Source organism: Rutilus rutilus (assembly GCF_951802725.1).
Source record: "Rutilus rutilus genome assembly, chromosome: 21".
In the NCBI taxonomy this organism is placed as follows: Eukaryota; Metazoa; Chordata; class Actinopteri; order Cypriniformes; family Leuciscidae; genus Rutilus; species Rutilus rutilus.
Genome location: NC_140226.1, coordinates 15,675,371 through 15,697,990, shown reverse-complemented (window position 1 = coordinate 15,697,990; position 22,620 = coordinate 15,675,371). Strand labels below are relative to the sequence as shown.

Here is a 22,620-nt window from a genome sequence, read left to right as displayed (position 1 = left end):
ATATTAGGGATGCATCGAGATGAAAACTTTGATCATTCTTTATATTTGAAAGCCGATAACCGATATATTGGCAGGTAAATCTAAATTTGTATATCATTTTTGAGAGCCTGATTACAAAAACAAAAAGTTTCATCACTAAAAGCCATGTTTTTTGACAGCCTTTTTTGAAGTGATTCCAAGCATATTTCAAGCAGTTCAAAAACATCATGGCGAACAGTACGCATCTGAAGTGTTTCAGCTGAAGGAAATAATACAATATTGATCAACTTTAATATATAGTCCAAATTTTCTTATCAGGCCGATAACAATGACATTAAAAATGAACATATATCGGCCGATACCGATATGGTGGCTGATAGGCTATATTGTGCATCCCTACATGATATAAAGTATTAGCGAAGAAAAGGCAACAGATTTTGATATTAAAATAAACACAAAGGATAGGATGAGTGTGGAAAGAAGCTATAAAGTTAAATACTTGCTATTCTGCACAAAGAAAGTTATTAATAAATGTCCAAAATTAATATGGGCCTCAGCAAGCACAACTGATAAAATTGCAATCCTTCATAATTCAATGAGACATACAATATAGGTGTGTGCTGGAAGATAACTAAGAATACCGAGTCACTGGAATATCAAATTATTGGCAGACCATTTTCCAAAGAAAAATAATTCAACAATATAAGACTCATCCGACCGGATTCATTCATGCTTGGCTATAGTTTCTTTCAGAGGTAGCATGCCAAGACAAGGAACCTGAGTCAACAAGATCAGTGCAGTGGAGCTGAAATCTGACCTTCCATTTGACATCAACTTTAGTACCCAGGCTGCTCTCTGGAAAACACTGACCCGTTTCAGCGCTGCCACGGTAAAGTGGTCCCATTAAAAGAGCATCAATTCACATGGATTCGGAGCTATTACAGAGAAAGACGTGCGCTAATAATAGTACTTGTTGTACCGAAGAGCAGGCATTTTCAAAATGGAATCCCGCAAGCGTTAAAAGTGTTAAAAAAATTGAAAGAAAAAAAACATACAAATATAATACTGTAATAATAATATCAAATTAAATAAATAATCAAAAGTAGTTCAAATAAGACATTACTGTTTTATAGATATATTTCTAGAAGCCTGTAAGTCAAAGAAAAACTTAAATATAGGCAAAACGTAATACAAAATGTAAATATAATAATAGTTCAAATGAATTAAGACATATTATTATGTATAAACAATGATATATTAATCAATTGAAAAAATTATTTGTTCAAGCCCCACTGTGAAACGTTCTTCTCAAGTCGTGCTTGCAAGGTTGGTTCCGATCGATCGGCTTGATCATCAGCATTTTCAGGCTCGAACTGATATGGTAATACCGATGACATTATTAACTGTGTGTTTACAATTGTTTAAAGCCTTGGAAGCTGATGATTATGGTAAGAGGCGTTGCATTTCCAACACATGCTTGAGGCGTTTGGCCAATCACAACGCACTGGGTCTGCTGGCCAATCAGAGCACTCTGGGCTTTCCAGAAGGAGGGGCTTCGTCAGCATGTTTCAGACTGGAGATGCAATAAAGTACATAATATGAAAAATCATGTTTTTGGAACATTCATAATAATCAAAATGATGACCTTTTAAAATAGCATCATATGACCACTTTAAGTTTCATTCTTAAATATCAGACTTTTTTTAAGCTTGACAGCCAACTGGTCAATATCCAGTTTTGTTGTATGGAAAAGAACAGCTTGGGTATTGAGCTGGTGACATGAGGGCAGGAAGATGAAGAAGACTAAATTTTCTTTTTATTTGTTAACTATTCCTTCAGATACATTAAATATGAGAAAACAGACCCAAAATCCTCCACAAATGTCACTACTGACTTGCATTCCCTTTAAGTGGTCCAGAAATCCAAACATACTTTCTCTCAATCATCTCACCCCGGGTGCCCTCCAGTCTCCTGACCCACTATCTCTGTATACAAACATTGGTGCCCTTATCTTCCTCTACAGGATCAATCAACCAGCTGATAATTACTGTTGCTATGGCACTCACCACCTACCCAGTGCTGCCACCCACTCTGTGACCCCCTTTCCATCTACTGCCTTCATATTTTCCACAGGGTAAAAGAGAGGAGGGGACATGAAACGGAGGGAGAGCAAAAAGAGGAGGAAAAGTAGACAGCTATACCAAAACCAAATTTTTTCGTATGACTGGTTAATTAATTCAATCTGGACGTTCTTCGGCTTCGGTGGGCAGGAATTTCAGGCTCATGTAGGCATGTGTAAATTTATTTATTCAGTAGTGACTTCATTATCTTACATCTGTTCAACACTCTGACAGGGTTAACCAGTTCACTGAATACAGCTGATGGCATTTTTTCTTTCTGCACATTCAGAGTACAACAGAATTCAACAGTTAAACCCTGACCGCCCCTCCCGCCCCTTCAGCAGTATTCACATAGTAACAATGTGAAACTTCCACTATTGTTGTTACGGAATGTAGTTACTCCGGATAGCCAACTTTTTTTAATACAAACGAGTGGCAATATCTCAGAAAAGAAAACTCACTTGGGATGCTTCATTTATATATCACAAAGCATACATAGGATGGGCGCAAAAGCTAAACCTACAAAAGCATTTTCAAAAAGTTTACACCAAACATCAACTTTAATATGATTTGGTTCACTCAGATTTACACGTTTCAAATCTGTGTTGTTATTCTTTTTTTCCTTCCGTAGAACACAAAAGGAGATATTTTACAGGATGTCTCGACTGCTTTTGTCTATACAAGGAGGATGCCCAGTTTTAAAATACATAAAAAAGCCCCATTGAAGTAACATAAAAGTATAGTAAACATGACTCATAAGCTATGCAACAGTTTTAGTTAACAATAACACTGATTCAATAAAAACACATTCAATCATACACTTAAATATGGCATGTCGAGATGCTCCACACCAAAATGATGTCAACTACATTAAAAGTTCATTCTCATATGTCTCTTGACCTCACTGACGTCAAGTCTACCACGATGCACCTTGACACAGCATGTTCAAATGTACGTAAAATGAAGCTTAAGCATAAGTTCTGCCAGGAAGACTCAATTACTACGTTACTTATTACCTTCACATCTATCCAATCATGTCCTAATACTTGCTGTATAAAAGATCGACTTACACATGTTTGAGTTCGCAGACGCTGACACAAACAATTACCTCCATCCTCCCCACCACCACCAGGATGGTCCTGTCCATACCTCCCGGCTGCGCCCCTGCCTTCATCTTCAGGCAGGAAATGCAGATCCGCTACCCTTGGATTATGCACTATGGACGAGGCCAACGCCAACGAACTTTATAAATAATTGCTTGCTGGGCTGTCAATAAATGAATGCTTTGTTTACATCATTCTATCTCCCGAGTCTTTCTGGTAGAACTATTGTAAAAAACACAATGAAGCCTAGGTTTCTATTGAGAGAAAATTCTACATCCATCAACGGACTTCTGTCTTTCCTGAAAAGTAATTCTCTAAAAGATTATTCTAAAACTCTCCAGTAATCTCTAACGTTTTTAGTTTCATTTCGAACAGACGGTTCTTTCCAGGAACAACCAGTCAGCTTTAAACATTGGCAATGTGCTAAAGACTGGAGTTAGGTGATTATATTAATTAACTTTAGAATCTGATTAAGGAGTATTGAGAGGATTTTTCACATGTAAAGATGATCGATGAGGTTCTGTGAGAGAAAATAAGACTCTTTTGCACTTTTTCTTCCTTCCTATTCACACTTAGACATGGCCAATGCTTTCTGATCATTATCATAGCACGACTCAGAGCTCAATACAAATCAATCAATATACAAATCACACCACATCAGCGACAACGAAACATTGTATAAAAAACTCTGGGGCAGGCTTACTAAAAAAACAATACGTACTTTACGAGAAGGCCTTAGTTCAATTAGGACATTTAAGTAGCTTTTATAAACGTGCCTTAGAAGAAAAAAAAGATCACTGGTGTGCATCTTGAGACAAAACAATGGCACTTATATATTTTAAGATATGTCACTGCAAGTTGTTTTCAGTTGAAACAGCTCAAACAAGCATTTTAGGGACTATGTCTTACGCCTTGATTGTGAAACCGGGCATATACGTAGGCTAGTAATGTAAAAATGAACCCATAATACTTCTTTAAAAGACAAAACTAAACACCATCTTCCTCTCAGCCATAATCATCACTAGCACTATCAGAGCTGCTGGTCCCAGGAGACCATTTTGTAAATGTCAGCGGACTGAAGTGGGACAGCCCAATTACAGGCCCATTTAAAGCTCACTCTGGAAAAACCGCCTCACAGGGACTTTGCATGCTTCCGAAGATTATTATTTTCTTTATGAGGCAAAGACGAGCGGCAGGGAACAAGCAATAACACGGTAAACTTCAGATTCAGCAGAACCAAAGACTCCCGCTGACAAGTCTGAGCAGTTGGGGAGGTGCACTCCATCACTGTTTGTTTTTAAAAGAACAATGCCTTGCACCAACAGCACAAGACGGTCACTCGACTGATAAAAATGTGATCTTTACTGTTTGGTTACCACCTGAAAGTATGACTGAACAAGAACTGACATGGGGAATTAAAAGGTGCAGCCGCGTTATCCTACATTTGCCGTTCCCAGGAGAACAATTCAACTATTTCACAGATTACTTGAGGGAATTCATGAGTTCCCATCATTGGTAAAGAACTGTGAGCTAACTGAATTTAGAATGTAATGCCAATGAATAATAAAACAATGCTTTTAAATCTAATTCAACTTCAATCAAACACAATTGGGTTTTTTTCAAAGGGGTGACCTCCACACTGAAAGCTTCACTCGTAAATTGGGATCTGTTTTATGACAAGCCAGACATCTGTACCTTTGAGTGGCGCAGAAGGGCTCTAAAGGTTTGATGGAGGGTCTTGAATGGGGGCAACTGAAGGCCTTTTCACTTCAGCCGTGGGAAGAGTCAGGGAGGAGTGTTATCTGAACTCTGAAACAGAATCTCGACCCCAGCCACTAAACTTTCAGTCCATTGGTGGCTTGCTGGGGGGCCGGAGTCTTTTCAAAGCAGGACAGAGACACTTTTACCTCAAAAGGACAGATACATACCTCAAAGTCAGGTCTCGGGATGGCTTAACCATAAAATGATTCTAACTCAAAAAAATAAAGTAATATAGTGGATTACACTTAAAGAGATAGTTCAACTAAATTAAAAATATATTCTTTTTTTTACATTTACTCACACATATGTTTTTCCAAACCTGTTTGACTTTCTTCTGTGCAATAAACATAAAAGAAGATATTTCTTAAAGTCTTTTTTTGTCAAGTCAATGGTAACCAAAACTGTTAAAATATCTTATTTTGTCTTCCACAGAAGAAAGAAAATCAGACAAGTTTGGAACAATACAAGTATACAAAATAACATGCATCTTTTGATTTGATACTATGCAGTAAAGAAGTAGCTCTTTCGTTTTAATGCAAGCCACGTCAGAAAGAATCGGAACTCTTCTCATTTTGTCAGTGCGGTATGGAGAGGATGGAGGAGAAATGTTCTCCTGGTTGGTTGGCAGTCCAAGTTGGTTGTTTTGAGTTTTGTAAACAAGGAGAACCGCAACCTGTGGGTCAGATTAACTCATTGGGGGGTCAGGCCTGGGAAAGAGAACGCCGGCCAGCCTAATCTCTCTCCCTGACTGAACACAGGCTTACATACAACACTACTACAGTTCTGAGAATGCGTCACAGTTTGGAAAGGATCACGGAATTTTTTCAACATTTTCTTGAGAAAAATGGATTCTGCTAGTCTATGCATAACTAGCCGACATGATGTTGCTATGCGGCTGCTAAGGTGTTCTGAGTAGCTTTTAAGCTTAGTAAATGCCACTAATTATTTTTAGAAGGACAAATATGTTAATTAATCTCCAATCTTAGGGGTTGCTCTGCAAACTCAGCTATGGAATGTATGTGTTTGTGCATAACATAATTAAACAAAGTAATCTAAATTCAAATCATATGGAAACGCCACTTGCACACCTATGATACTTCTTTTTTTTAAGTAGAAATAATAATTCTATTGTAAGTCTGTTTTCACTTCAGAGTAAAAATTAAAAAGGTAACTATGAGATAAAGTTTAAAACAAGAAATAGTCACATGCAACTGCAAGATATAGTTACATTGTGATATTTTTTTTTTTTCACTCTGAGGTGGAAACAAACGTCCATAAATACTCAAGTAGACAACGTACTAAAACGCTAAAGAAAACCCAAAAAGACTAATCTGTCTAAACGACTTGTGATTCATACACGTGACTGACAGCACGGATGCTATGGCATGTCATGATAGGAGGAAGGTGGGAGGTGGAGTTGCGGCTCAGCAGACAAACTAAGAATCACTGAACAATAAGATGAAAACATCCTGGCAGGCGTAGGTCAAACGGCACTATACTGCTCACTAGCCAATGACAGGAACCTGAAGAAAAGTGCGAGCAAAGGTATAATCGCATCAAATAGCATGCGGAAGTATGAAATAAATAGCAAAGAGGAATCCATTGGATATTAAAAATACTTCATTTGAAATATTTACTCACATACCACTTTTGAGAATGTCTAAGCATAAAAGCCACATCTTCACCGATGCCAGACGCTTCCAGCTGACACTATCAGCAGTAAATAACAGGCATTTCTTTCTGCTACAGTTACGTGCCGCACTAGAGGTGGTGAGGTTGTCATAAATCACCAGTCATGTAGCGGGAACAAGTTGAGAACCCTACTGTTAGTCTTGTGAATCTTGCAGGCTGAATAGACCTGCTGCATGAACATGCACATATTGCATATATTATACAAAATTTGCAAGTTATGCCCAAAGCACATAGCTTGTACCATTCAGATAATTTTGTATTAAATTGCACTGTAGCATTCTTAATTTATGTTGCATAAGCATCTGCTAAAATTGATAAATGCGATGCAGATAACAAATATAAAGCTCGTATAAGTGTACAACTTTTTGAGAAGATTGTGGAAATAAAAAGTGGAACGGGGGAACAAGTAGTTGTGAATTAAAATGAATAAAACAAGCTGCACTGGAACATGTGGAATGAGCATCAAAGGATGAAACTAAAAACAATGCAACTAATATACTGTAGGTATGACCAAGCAGTCAAATGTGACGTTGTGACATCAGATAATTTGGTATCTGTATGCAAATCAAAAGTAAACACATAAAAGTACATGACGTAATAGCAGATACACACCCTCTATGGTCACAGGTTAGCAGCACTAAAGGTACAAATAGAAAGAAAATAAATCTATAATACCCTCTGAAAATGTACATTACATATTATTTGATTTATATACTATGGTTCAAAAGTTTGGGGTCAGTAAGATAAAAAAAAAAAAAATACATTTATTCAGCAAAGACGCTTTAAAAAGTGACAGTGAAGACATTTATAATGTTACATTCAAATGCAGTTCTTTTGAACTTTCTATTTTTCAAAGAACCCTGAAAAAACTGTATGACAGTTTCCAGAAAAATACTAAGCACCACAATAGTTTTCAACATTGATAATAATAAGAAATGTTTCTTGGTGAGCATGAGAGACTTCAATAAAAAAAACATTTAAAAATTCTTGCCGACTCCAAACTTCTGAACAGTAGTGTATATAATTTTTCCACCACAATATAGTTTGAAAGATTTGAAAGAATGAAAGTGTCTGAATGAAGTGTCTGATGATCTGTGACAGACCTGACAGCATACCAAAGCCATAAGGCTAAGACAGCATTAAATCCTCATTAGTTCTGACTTCACAGGCTGAGACAATTACTGCAATACCGTAGCATCTGTAGTTCCAGCCTATTTGGATAAGTTGTTGGTCATGTGTTAATACTGTCACATACGCGAGGTAAACCTAAGGCCTTAAGTCCCAGTGATCCTGTGTTTCCCTGGAAACCCTTTAGAAGTCTCAATGACTGCATTTTACTCAACGGTGAGTATCCTTTGCTATATTTGGATGCTAGTGCAGACAATTGCATAAGACTTTCAATGTTGAAAGTGCACCATCTACATGCTCAAGAGTCGACCCATATTCCTGACCTGCACATCAACTCTCCATTAAATATTACATGTTCTTCATGTAAAGGAACTGCTAAAACACCAACATTTGGCAAAGACATGGGATGTTTTCCACAAAACCCTCAATTTAAAAGCCCAAACTCACCACTGAGCCCATTCGGTATGCTTCTGAGAAGATGGTTGGTTGATAGATCGTCCATAGACCTTCTGATAGACACTATCTTTCCCTCTGAAGGCTTGTGAATATGACTGTGGTGGTGATCTGGGCTTCCAGCACTGCCCGTGCTGGAGGTGCTGCTCCCGTCTCCAACATCCCTCACAGTGGCAGAACTTCCGTTCAGATTGGTAAGACTGGATTGGCTGTCTATGGAGCTCCTGGATCCAGCTCCATTCCTCTCATCATCCAACATGAGGACGATCTCCTTGAGCTCCACATTCTCTCTCATCACACTCTCCTGGTTGCTCTCTAGGTCTTTCAGTTTTTGCTGGAATATGCCAACCTCCTTCCACATAACACTGGCAGTGTACCTGCCAAATCTCTGCCATTCCCTGGACAGCTTCTTCCCTTTCTGCCGATCATCATCCAAGAAACAGCACAGTTCTCTGAGCTCCTGGTTGTCTTCTTGCAGTTTCTGGTTTATCTCCTTCAAGCTCCGTATTTCGTGAAGATGCACTTGTAATCTCCGGTTGACGTCCTTCATCATGTTCCCGTGCTCCACCATTAAGTTCATCTTTTCACTATCCACTTTTCGGAGTTTCCTAACCAGCTCCTCTCTGCTACATTTAATCAGTTCTTCATCGGATACCTTACTTAAATCATCCCTAGGTACGTCTATAATATTTTTTGCCATATTCCTGTCGTTAAAAGTGGTCTGACGAGAGAAATCTGGTCACGATTTTCTAATCATTCCTTCGCGAAAATGTAGCGAGCAATATTAAACTCATTATTAAAATTAATCCAGTTATTCGAGAGATGAAACGAACGAGAAAAAGAAAAACTCACGTAACTGACCTAGATAAGTAAACACTAAGCCGTCTTTATACGAATTCCTTTTATGTCGTTATTTCATATTTGTTTGAGCTGGAATCTCCTGTTTCTGACAGTGATGATGAGACTCTCCGGCCGCGAGACAGATGAATGGTGAGAAAATGCGCTTCAGCTCAGCTCAGCGTTCAGTGACGTCAGCGCTGTACGCGACGCGCGCGTTGCACTGCATGCTAATGTTAATGTCCTATAGGGGGCGCTTGACGTCTCAGAAAGTCGAACATAGGCCTATATGTATAGGTTAATATGTATATATTTATATATAAATGTATTTAAAAAAAAAAAAACGGTCTAAAATATAGAGATAATGGAAAGGGAACCCAAGCCTGGGATTACAGACAAAGACTGGACTAAATATGATAAGAAAGAAAGAAAGAAAGAAAGAAAGAAAGAAAGAAAGAAAGAAAGAAAGAAAGAAAGAAAGAAAGAAAGAAAGAAAGAAAGAAAGAAAGAAAGTTAAAGGGTTTCTGAAAATGAAATGAGTTTTAAAAGAGTTGGAAAGTTTCACCCAGTTTTAGGCACAATCTTGGCAATAATTAGGCTAATGACAATTTGTAGTAAATAACTGGAATAAGAAAGACACAAAGAATGCTTAATGGCCATTGAATTAAAAATAGCATATAGGACTACATTTAAATTATCTTAAACTTAAATTTAAACACATTTTCTTTTTTCTTTTATTTATGAAGTAGGCCTATCACATAAACTTAATGGTCCATTCCCTTGCTCCATTAATATTTATATTTTTTTAAGTGCTAGTTTTTCTTCTTTTTAAAATTTTTAATTCAAAATATGAATAATTTATAAGGATTATTCAATTCAATTTGCTGGAATTTTACTATTAATTGAAATGCGTAAATCTAAAAGGCTTAATATTTGTGTATAGTAGGCCTACTCACTAATTCATCCAGCAGGGATTCAGAATTGAGTTTCATGATATGATTCCTGATTTAATTCAAATGAGCTGAAAATTAGGGCCCCTGGCCCCTCGACACATACAATCCAAGCCAATCACTACCCTGTCTACTGTTTTAGATGTCTAATGTACACCTGTGTAAAAACATTGTACAGTTTTTTAAGCCAAATTGCCCATGTAGTTTAGACATTTGCTGACAGGCTTTACAGGACCATGATTAATTGAAACACTTTACATCGTTTAGATAAAGAGTTGAGATAAAAAGCTTAAAAGAAATACTCAACTTGGCAACGTCAGCAACACGTTAAGTATATAAAACCAACAATGTAGTGGCATTTATAGCACTACAAAGTGCCTGATTACACCACTTGAGATGTGTGAATGACAAATGATAGGGCTAAACACAAGCAAAAGAGTGGTAGGCATGTTTCAGCCAATAGGGAATCAGTGCAGTTCTGTTCCCAAAAGAAGTTCATAATTTCCATGTGAATGTAGTTACAAAAATAGCCACCAAGCTTTTTTGTGAGCATTCAGACGGGGCTTAATTTAGTTAATAATAACGTTCTACTAAAATTTCTGACCTATATTGAAACAATGAAGAATTATAGCATGAACATTGCAGTGGATTTTAAAGACTAGAGCAACATCGGCAAATTGCCTATTCATATGTTAATACATCATGTAATGTGAATGAATGAATGAATGAACAAAAACATTTCAATATCAAATGATCTCATGAGCTCCCTTAATAGGCGTGGGTATTGAAATAGGACTCTTCTTAGGGTTGTGGTGTGAACACACCGCCATCTAGTGACTACAATGACTCAACGTTGCTCATCTGAATTGTGGCATGGGATCAACATGATTACAAGGAAAAAATATTAAGCTGGAATAACTTAATAAATGCTGTGTGACCTTAAAAAAATATAATGGCTTGAACTGACCCAGAGATTGCAAAGAGTTTGCAGAAAACGTTGCAATAAATAAACCGTGGACCTATCTATATTCTTTAGAAATGGGAATACTAGCTTATATAGTCCGATTCTCTCCATCACCCAAATAAGCTAAGAATGCTGCACATTAACAGCCATTAGAAAGTATGCAGCAGCTTGACACACTGTGCAGTCCTGCCATTTGTAAATAGATTTGCTTTAATTCGACTATGCATACTTGCTAGGGACACATTGACTTAAAACAGACATGTTACTATCCTGGATTATAATCACCTTTCTGAAGGTCACAACTTAGAACAATGGGCTAATATTTGATAACTGGGAGATTAAAGGTAGCCTATGTAAAAAAAAAAAAAAACACTACTGAAACTCATCAGTATCCTGATAATACTAATTTCTGTAATCAGTAATAGAAGTGGTCTAAATAAATAAATAAAATACATATACTGTATCTTCTGTGGAAGTCTCAGGGCCAAAAAATGTTGGTCGGTCGATGTTCTACTTGCCTGTCAATAGTAGCAGACATCACACGTCATCAGTGCGTTCCATGAGGCTGCAGAGTATAGACTCACAGGGGTGTGCATCCTCGTTTCCTTTCCTCACGTCTTAGCTCCACCCCCTTAGGATGTGAGGGAAGGTAATGTTCACCTAATGTCATAACCGTACGAGATGGCAACCCGTGACGTTCCTGTACCCATAGCTGTTCATGTCCCCAGTCTCAGATTCATGCGTTTCTATGTCAACACTATCAGTGCCAAAATGAATCTGCAGCAGTCAGGTGCAAGTAAGAGCTCTGTAAGTTGTTTACACATTATTATTTTAATGTTATGTGCTTTGAGACATGAGGTAGTTTTAACACCGTCTCTCGTGGCGCTTAGCAAACTCTACTGTGTACGGTCATGTGCTTTGAAGGAGATGAGGTTTTGGAGACGCTCTAAAGGGAGGGTGGGATCTTATGCTTTCAATGCTAGTTTGCTATTGTTAGCCTCTCCGAAATTGCCTACCCTACCTTTAAATTGTTTCATTTTTTAAATTAGGCTATTATTATTTTTGCACATAGGGATTTTGATACACCAAACAGAAGTAAAGCCAGTTTCAACATAACATCAGTTAAAATAAACAGCACAAAGTGAGGATATCCAAGTGTTTGAAATATGACTGTGATTGCATAACAGAACAGATGGAACAAAGATTATTGTTTCGTTTTCGTACATTCAAAGCCAGTGCTCTCACTTTAAGCCTCTGTTGAAGTTGACTTTCTGTTTGGGTTCTGTATAAAATTACTATGATGATAATAATAATAAACTTACCCATTATTTTTCTCTTCAAATGGTTAATGTGGTAATCTGACCTAATAAAAACTGTATGTGCAGACATGCACTTTTGTTATTTTGTTCACTGATTGTTATACAAAATAGAGATTTCAATTTTACTCCAGAAAGAAAACATACACACACAGCTTTACAAAGGTCATACATTACAACCTGTGGTCTCCGAGACCCACGTTTAGGATTTTTGAAACATGAAATTCTCCTAAAATCAGCAAAAGCCATGCGTTAACATTATACCTATAAGCATGTTTTAAAGCTGAAAGGTGGATTAAAGGGTTAAATTAAACACTTAACCTGTGATAATGAGTCTTTTTTTATCGTTTCTATAACTGCAGCATAACAGACATGAATTACAGTCGGAGAATTGCTGTTCGGAACTGTGTGTGTTTCACAACTGCTCAGGATTAAGACACGTCTCAACTCAAACAAGGAGATGGGATATGATAGAGATCCAAATGATTTGCGATTCGCTACACAGTAAATAATTCGTGAATTTGTTTGGAAATGGTTGATGATTAAATTCAGGGCAAAGTGCACGACTAGGCTACATAAGTCAGTGAGGACACACGTCGAGTATCCTCGCCATTGCATAACTTTTACTTCCATGTATCTGAAGTAGCGCACCAGGATTTGAGCGCTATGTGGTACTTTTGCGATGTTTTCGGCCGTATATGGCAATCGCCGTGTATTTTGTTTTATTTGTTGGCGTTTTGGGTCGCACCTGCGTTCCTGCATCCACAGTGTTTGGATTTTAAACCCCCCTTTCAGCCTCAACAAGAGCTTCAGTTCTGTCAAATGTATAAATACTTCGGCTGCTGTGACTATGCCAAGGACCAAGAGCTGAAGGCAAAATACTATCGGATAATGGATAACTACGATTATTATGGATATTCGAACTGTGCCGAGTACGTTCAGGATATGCTTTGTCAGGTAAGTTTGTTTGACCGCACAATTATGAAACGATATTTTTTGTTTAGTTTGTGGCTTTATAAATGTACTCGAACCATTGTTTGTTTGCCTCTCGACACGTACCGCAATTTGCAGCCATAAATTGTACTAAACGATGATGATGTCTAGCTCTCTGTCTGAGTTGCCAATGATTTGAAACATAGTTGGTTGGGGCCAAATGACGTCATTAGAGGAATCTCTTTTTTGCCAATAGTAACAAACTTAACCTTGCAAATAGTTACATGATACATGCACACTGCACAGTCGTGTAAATGAACACACAAAGAGCATGACTAAAATAAAACCACATAAAACACCAAATAAAATTATATAAAAAATGCATAGACTATGTTACAAACAAAAAACAACAACACGTAAACAAGTATGAAATACAATATAGCAAAATAAACACATACAAAGGTAATCAGATGAGTCGAACATTTCAAAAGAATAGCATTTATTTGAAATAGAAATCATATATCATATATAATCATATAGGCTAACATAAATGTCACTTTTGATCAGATTAATGCATCCCTGCAGAATAAAAGTATTAATTTCTTCAAAACTCCCTGGCATGCTATAGCAACCAGCCAGAACACCCTAGCAAGACCCTAGCAACCATTCACGCCAAATTAGAAACCTATTGCTAAATATAGCTGCCTATTTTAAACTTTTAGGTTCAGAAGTAAGTTACACGTCAAGGGGTCACGTAATAACTTTATGGATTGCTTTTTCCCCAGTGCAGTGTGGGCCACTGTAAACACTACATTGAGGTTTAAGTACTTGTGGTTTTCACAGAGTGTTGAATGTGGGAAAGCGGACATGATTATTCCAATGCATTGCTTGAGGCCGTCACGATTCAGTTACATCCCCCCACTTTTCCTGTTTCTCTTCCTCAGGAATGCTCTCCATATGCTGCTCATCTTTTTGATGCCGAAGACCCCAACACGCCTTTACGGACCATACCTGGACTCTGCCCCGACTATTGCTCTCAATTCCATTCCAAGTGCAGATCCTTTCTTACCTTGTTGTCTGACGATCCACGTCTTCCAGAACTTGAGCATGACCAGCGCAGGCTTTGTCAGTACCTAGAGCTGGATGACCCAGATTACTGCTATCCTCATATTCTGAGCAATGAACGCTTGACCAAAAATCTGGGCCGCACTGTAGCGGACTCTCAGGGTTGCTTGCAGCTATGTTTGGAGGAGGTTGCCAATGGACTCAGAAATCCTCTCGCCATGGTTCACGCCAATGATGGCACGCACAGGTTTTTCGTTGCTGAACAAGTTGGCCTGGTCTGGGTATACCTTCCAGACCGATCAAAGCTTGAAAATCCATTTCTAAACATCACAAAAGCGGTGTTGACATCTCCATGGGAAGGTGATGAAAGAGGATTTTTGGGACTCACCTTCCACCCCCGTTTTAAATACAATGGGAAGCTGTATGTATACTACTCTGTTGAGGTGGGCTTTGATGAGAGAATCCGTATCAGTGAGTTCCGTATCTCTTCTTCGGATATGAACGTGGTTGACCACGGTTCAGAGAGGTGAGCAGCTGCTTTTCTTTAAATTAAAGGTTCCAAAAGGGGGTTTTCGTTTCGGTGCAACAGAACAATTTTGGGTTCCTCAAAGAACCGTTCTGTGAACAGTTCTTAAAAGAACACTTTTTTTTCTTATTGTGAAAAATAATTTAATAATCTGAAGAAACTTTTTCCAATTTAAAGTACCTTTTGAGCAATGGAAAGGTTCCATGGTTGTTAAAGGTTCTTCATGGAACCATCAATGCCAATAAAGAACCTTTATTTTCAGAGTGTATGCTTTCAATAATTTCACTTGGGTTTAGAGCGTCCAGTACTCCACATACAGTATCTTCATGTCCCCTCAGAATCATTTTAGAGATCGATGAACCTGCTTCTAATCACAATGGTGGGCAGCTACTCTTCGCCGATGATGGATACTTATACATCTTCACTGGAGATGGTGGAATGGCAGGAGATCCATTTGGGAAATTTGGAAATGCACAGAACAAGTAAGTTTAGATGATGAGTCAACTCTGATATTATTTGAATATTTTGTACAAGAAGCTAATTTCAGTTTGGTACAAGAAGGACAGATTGGTTGTGATCATTTTCCATCTCTTATCTGGATGTCACTGCTAGATCTGCCCTTTTGGGAAAGGCTCTTCGCATTGATGTAGATGACAACGAGAGGGGGCCGCTGTACAGAATTCCACCGGACAATCCATTCATACGTGAACCCAACGCTCGTCCAGAAGTGTATGCCTACGGTGTGAGGAACATGTGGAGATGCTCTGTAGACAGAGGAGATCCGAACACCAAGGAAGGAAAAGGACGAATTTTCTGTGGAGACGTGGGCCAGAATAAGTATGAGGAAGTAGACATTGTGGAGAAGGGCCGGAATTATGGCTGGAGAGCAAAAGAGGGCTTCTCTTGTTACGACAAAAAACTCTGTGCCAACAGCTCCTTAGGTGGGAATACATTTACTCTCAATTCTTAACGTTTGGATTTTGAATTATTCTTTATTGGATGAATGGACGAATTAGTGTCTTTTTCAACCTATAAAGTCTTTTTACGCCAAATTATTTTACTTCTAGATGATGTTCTTCCGATTTACGCATATCCCCACAAAATGGGTAAATCGGTCACAGGTGGATATGTTTACAGAGGCTGTGAAAATCCTAATTTAAATGGCATGTACATATTTGGAGACTTCATGAGTGGGTAAGTAATGATTTTTTTATAGAAAAATAAATAAATGAATGCTTTCATTCAGAAAGAGTGTATTAAAGTGACGGTGAAGACATTGATAAAATGTTACAAAATATTTCTATTTAAAATAAATGCAGTTTGAACTTTGTATTTATCAAAGTAAAAAATGCCATGGTTTCCACAAAAATATTAAGCAGCACAGCTGTTTTCAGCATTGATAATGATAAGAAATGTTTCTCGAGCACCAAATCATCATATTAGAATGATTTCGAAAGGATCATATGATACTGAAGATTGGAGTAATGATGCTGAAAAAGCTTAACCATCACAGTAATAAATTGCATTTTCCCAGTATATATTCAAATACAAAACAGTTATTTCATAGTGTAATAATAATTCTCAAAATTACTGCGTTTACTGTATTTTTGATCAAACAAATGCAAATGCAACAATGCCTGAGCATGGGACTTTTTTCCAAAGCATTAAAATTAAAATCATTTGAATGGTAATGTATATGCTGTTGACAATGACAAACATTGTTTTTAAATGTGACCTCTGTGAATTTCCAGACGCCTGATGAGTTTAAAGGAAAACAGACACACTCACAATTGGGAATACAGTGAGATTTGCATGGGTGAGGGTCTGACTTGTTCATTTCCAGGGCTTATCAACAATTACTATCCTTACATCATTTCGTTTGCAGAGGATGAAGCAGGTATGTACAAGAAAGGCGACATGTTCCTTTTACACACTTTATATGCTGCATAAATTAGTTGCTATCACCTCCTAGCGGGAATAAAACTATGTAGAGTTTAATGTTAATTTGATCAGTGTTTCATGTGACTTAACTTGTGTTATCTGTGACCAGGTGAACTCTATTTCATGTCCACCGAAATACCAAGTGCAACATCTCCTACAGGCGTTGTGTACAAGATTGTTGACCCTTCAAGGTATTCTTTTTCATCACTCATAATAATGTAGTCCCTTGTGTTCAAAGATCAGCTTGTGTTGCCTCTTAACAGACTTTACTCTCAAAATGCTGTGTTGGCACCAATATGTGCTGCTGTAATCTCTCTCTCTCCCTCCCTCTCTCTCCCTCTCTCTCTCTCTCACACACAAAAATCAGAGTTACAGTGAGACACTTACAATGGCAGAGAATATAGGCCAATGCGTAAATGTTCAAAAACTCTCTGTTTTAAAAGTATGGCCACAAGATTATGCATGTGAACATGATTTTAGTGTGTCAATTCTGTGTAAAGCTATATCCACTTTTACAACTATGACAACTATGACAACTGAAAACATGATTTTCAGTCAAATCATTTATTTGTTATGACAGTAAACTAGACAGGTTAAGACATGGGAGCTCCTGAAAGCATTGCAATTTGCTCAGTAATAAGTTTATTCCAAGATGGTGGATGGAGCTTAACGTCTAACACAACCTTAAAAATGATGAGAAAGACTTTACAGCTCAAATAATACAAGTTTTAACAGAATAACATAATAATTTAGTGCTTTTATAAAAATTTAAAGCTTCACATTTCGGGATATAAATCCTCCAGAAATTGGACCCTGTTTTCTTCCATGTGTCTTACCGTAACCTGGATTTTTGCTTCTATTAAAGAAAACAAGAGACATAATTCTGTGATAATCAACATTAGGCCACAAATACTGTTGATCTCAACTTGTACTAAATCCAGAATATTCATTAAAAGATTCAAATGCTCTCCCTGCTTTATTACAGGCGTGCACCTCCAGGAAAATGTAATTATGAGCCACTTTCAGTTCGTGTTAAGAGCAGTCTTATACCATTCAAGCCAAAGGAAAGTAAGTTTGCTTACTTCATAAGAGATCTAGTCAATCCGTACATCCAAAACTGTGTTTTTGCCATCAAATTATGCTTTTTTTTAATTAAATGTTCAATAGAGTACCACATTTAGAGTAGGCCTCTCAGAATCGTCATCACCTTGGTTCCCTTAAAAGTCCAGAAAATAAGCTCAGCGACCAACAAAAGTTTATGATTCTTACGTTTTGTTCATCATGATAATCATCACTAAATGCAATTGCAAGAAGTCCAAATTAAAGTTAGGCTCTAATGAACTACACCATGTACGCGCAACTTCAACCTCACCACCACTAAGCTTCCGAAAACGTTCAATTTTGATTTTATATCTGCAATTTGGAAAATTTGAGTTAGAATAGTTTTGAAGATCTTGAGTATAAACACAATGAGGCTGTGGAAGTAGACTAGTGAGTAGAAGAGTTTTCCTGTTCGGTGTGATGTTTAATGTCCCCGAAAGCCCTATTTAGCAAATTTTACAAGATACGTAAAACAGGACAATAGACCCAGAGTAAAAATAAAAATGAAACTTTTTTCCAGGTTTTAGGACTCTACGGCACTCTATAACAACATAATTGAGTAACTGATTTTTGTATAAATCCCCCTTTTCACAGCATTGATAGGAGTCCATGTTCCAACAAAGCTTCCTGTCGATGACTCAAAAGGCTGGTTTCAAGAGCTGCTGGACATCTTAAATGAGCAGGATGGGCAGATCACCACCACACCATTCACACCAACTACACCCAAGCCCAATAGGACATCCAGAGGGAGGAAAGGTAGACGCAGGAAGGGCAAGCACAAGAACGGAGTGGTGAGATTAGTCGGGGATGAAGAGGGCCGGATGGATCGGGGAAGGGTGGAAGTATACGCTAATGGGGAATGGGGGACCGTTTGTGATGATCTCTGGAACACCAAGAATGCCATTGTGGTCTGCCGGCAGCTCGGGTTCCGCCATGCACTTAAGGCTGCCAAGCACGCTGAGTTTGGGGAAGGGACGAGCCTGAAGATTATTTTGGATGATGTGCAGTGTGAGGGGACTGAAGAAACTCTCTTGGATTGTCAGCACGCTGGGGTTGGCACACACAACTGCGCTCACCATGAAGATGCAGGAGTGATATGTGGAAATTCAGATTCAGGCCTAGAATAATCTGAAACGTTTCAGAAACAACCTTTTTGTTTTTAGTTGTAGCACATAACTGATCTTTTCCAACTGCAAGAGAGAAGACATTTGGACTATAATACAGTTTTTCTCAGTCACTTTAGGTCCATTTCTTGAATCATCCTTAAAGGAATAGTTCACCCAAAAAATGACTCACCCTCATGTCATTTCAAAGCCCTAAGATTTCGTTTATCTTCGGAACACAAATTAAGATCTTTTTGATGAACAGATTTAAGGCTAAATCAGATTTGTTCATCATATAAAGCGATTGTGTCTCTTCAGAAATTTTGGACTGAACGGCTCAATTCATATGATTAGTTTTACGATCTCTTTATGAACTTTTTGAAGCGTCAAAGTGGTAGTTGCGCAGCCGTCTATGGAGGGACAGAAAGCTGTCAGATTTCATCAAAAAGATCTTCATTTGTGTTCCGAAGATTAACAAAAGTCGGCTTTGGAACGACACGAGGGTAAGTAATTAATGACAGAATTTTCATTACTTGGTGAACTAACCTTTAACATTGCAATCCAGTAAGTGCAGCAAACAGCACCACACAATGGATTTCCTGCAAAAGCCTTAGTTCATCTCTCAAAAGTTTTTATATCTATGAACATATCACTGCTATCAGAATGACAAGTCTGTGTCATTGTTCACAAACAAGCTAGTCAAACTGCTTAGCCATGTTGTCAATATAACAGTGTACTCTGACTGTATTTCCTGATGTAAAATATGGCAACGGTTTTGCAAACGGTTATACAAAACAGTGCACAAGGCTGAACTTTTTCTATATGGCATATATCAATTTCAACAGTACAAATTTACAGATTAGTGTATTTTGGCAGAAATCCCATTTTTGACAGGATTTAGTTAGATTGTGGTCTGTCAACAAATCATAGTGCAATGTCATTGTGATATAAAAAAGAAAAAGACAAGTATACCATATTACAGTACAGTGCACATTGTTGGATTACATACATTTACTGTCCACAAAACATTTGAATGTTCTCTCAACCATTTGCCTCCATCCTTCTGCTTGCCTTGGCCATTGTAAGGCCATGATTGAGAACGTTTTACAGTGGCCCTTATTTTATCAGAAATGTGCCTCCTCTGCCTCTTCTACCTCTGTTTTGCCTCGCTAACCTTCCATCATGCATCCTTACCTGGCTGTTGACCCTGTTCATTTCTTTGTTCTTTCATTCTCAGAAATTGTAACACTGTGATGTGCTCTGTCTATATATGCTTATAGCCTACTAAATTTAAGGTTCATCAGATGCACCTCTGAGGTATTTTACAGAACTGGTTACAGACTTGTCTTCATTAGTGAAATCCACTAATGATTTTGATTTTGAAATTGTACAAAATCATTTGCATGAATGTACCAAAGAATTGGCAAGTTGTTCAAAAGAATGAGAAATTGATTTATGATGTGCACACGTGAGATGTGGAGGTTGAACATGTAGCTATGATAATTGTGATTTAAGAAATGTCTCAAAGTGGCTGAGAAAAACTGTAAAACGTGATATTTGAGTTTAGTTTAAATCAAGACGAAACATTCATGTTCATGATTTTTATGCTCAAATTAGACCTGTGGATGTATTACTGACTCTGAATCAATCAATTAAGTTTTGTTGTCCCATAAATTATATCATTGCATAACATTTGTAACAGTTCATTTAGCGTTATTCATTCAAATAAATTTGGAATGATACCATTTTTGTGATTATTTTAAACCAACCCAAAACATGAGAAACAAAACCAGCATGTAGCACATCTTAAAATGTCTTTGGACACTCGTTTGTTGTAGCCTATATTTTGAAGTACCTTGGTGAACAAATATTAATATGGTAGTCTGCTCATTTGTATAATTTTTCAGTGTATGGTATTAGCTACTATCCATCTGTATCACTTTGCAAATTTACACTTCAGCTACAGGCTATGGTGAATAGGAAACAACAACATCTGGCAAACAAGACGTTTTGTTGTACTTTTAGAGATAGCCTAACGTTAACGCTATTTTCTCTCTTTTTTTACAGATACAGATTATTTTTTATATATATTCTCTAAACAGTAACATTTTCCGTAAAATAGTTGTAGCAAATTTTTTTTTTTTAAATTAGTAGCCTAGCAAAGGGCATTTTACATAGTTGCTAGAATTGGTTTGCTAAAAGTTTGTTGCTAAATACGAGATTCAAATATATAGATGTGTAAATAAATGCAAGGGAAATATCTTCTGGTATACTATAATATGTCTTACTGTTTTCGTGGTAATAATGCGTAATCATGTACAAAAACGTATATTAGCCATTAGCACGTTAGCATACAACAACATGGCTCCATAGCTCAGTGGTTAGAGCACTGGTCTTGTAAACCAGGGGTCGCGAGTTCGATCCTCGCTGGGGCCTTAATTGGGTTTTTTCTTTCTTTTCTTTTTTCTAACTTTTACAATCACGTTAAGTTTTTATTGTGAAGTGAAACTAACTATTATAAGAATAACACAATTAATCGAAGCAGAATGTTAGCAAAGGATGAATCTGTTTTAAAGCAACAACCGCAAGTGTCAGTAAAAGTTAATAGGCTATTTTTTACTTTTTATAGCCTATACATTTTCTAATAACATGGAATCGTAACATTAAATATTGATGTACTGCAAAATGCCATTTCTTTTTATGATTTATATTTAAACATTATTTTTAGATTGCTCGGGAAGTTTTTTAATCAAGTTTTTTTTTTTTTTTTTTTTTACAGGATTTGAATGTGATATATTCATCTTAAATCCACATCCAAAACTAAATAAGCTGTGTTATCCAAATGTGGGTAGATGACATTGTTCTCATTTCAATGATGTCTTTGTGTGTTGAATTCCAGCTCTGCTTTGAACGAGGTCATTGATATGCTGAGCATTCAATCACGTAGGTAGTGCCAGCCATCTCTGCCAGCTTCCCTTCCAAAATTGGCATCCCTTTGAAAAGTAATTTAGCTCTCTGCCTCCAGAAACACATCATTTACAAAGCAGGTCTTCCTGTTTGCAGAAATGGAGAGATGAATGTCATTTTAGTTCCCTTGTTGCGCATGCCATCAGAATTGAGATTTTATTTTTTACTAATTGGACTAAATTAGCTGTCAAAAGAGTTTGAGTTTTCACACTTTAAAATGCAAATTAAGCTTTTGTAAGAGCACAAAACAAATAAGGCATAAAAACTGATTTTTAAGTGTCTAAAGGTCCAGTCAACATATAATTATGGTTCGTGTAATGGACAAAAGGTGTGCTGTATGATGTGCTGTTTTGCCAACAGTCATATTAGGCTTTTTATTAAAATCTGCGCTGGACCTTCTGTTTATCTCAAAATAATTAAATGTGGGGTTAGACTGACACCTATTGGCATTGTAAGTGAATTGATTTGGGAAAATACATTTGTGTAGTAAACGTAAACATGTTATGCCAATAGATGGCAGTGTTGCACTGCCATAATTATTCAGTGGAAGATTAAAAAATGCCCTTCTTTTGTGAGTTATCAACTAATATGCACAGTTCAACAATGCTCGATTTTAATAATAACAGCATTTTAACTTATATGTTATGTTTTAAATAAATTTAATTAAAATAATGGATTTTT

At 37.2% G+C, this 22,620-nt stretch overlaps 2 protein-coding genes across 3 annotated transcripts in view; one reads left to right on the top strand and one right to left on the bottom strand.

The window, feature by feature from the left end:
- ccdc85ca (coiled-coil domain containing 85C, a) overlaps positions 1-9,215 on the bottom strand; it is a 42,112-nt gene extending 32,897 nt beyond the window's left edge. For both annotated transcript variants that reach the window (XM_084393954.1, XM_084393955.1), the window contains exon 1: positions 8,231-9,215. In XM_084393954.1, the coding sequence (XP_084250080.1) occupies positions 8,231-8,936 (706 nt within the window). In that variant the 5' untranslated portion in view covers positions 8,937-9,215. The remainder of the gene's footprint in view (positions 1-8,230) is intronic.
- Positions 9,216-12,688: 3,473 nt separating this feature from the next.
- On the top strand, positions 12,689-20,717 carry hhipl1 (HHIP-like 1). The gene is made up of 9 exons (XM_084393738.1): positions 12,689-13,260; positions 14,181-14,827; positions 15,166-15,309; positions 15,440-15,768; positions 15,895-16,021; positions 16,579-16,724; positions 16,878-16,959; positions 17,754-17,836; positions 18,464-20,717. Exons 1-9 carry the CDS (start codon positions 12,970-12,972, stop codon positions 18,994-18,996), a joined length of 2,382 nt encoding a protein of 793 aa, XP_084249864.1. The 5' UTR covers positions 12,689-12,969; the 3' UTR covers positions 18,997-20,717.
- Positions 20,718-22,620: the final 1,903 nt, after the last annotated feature.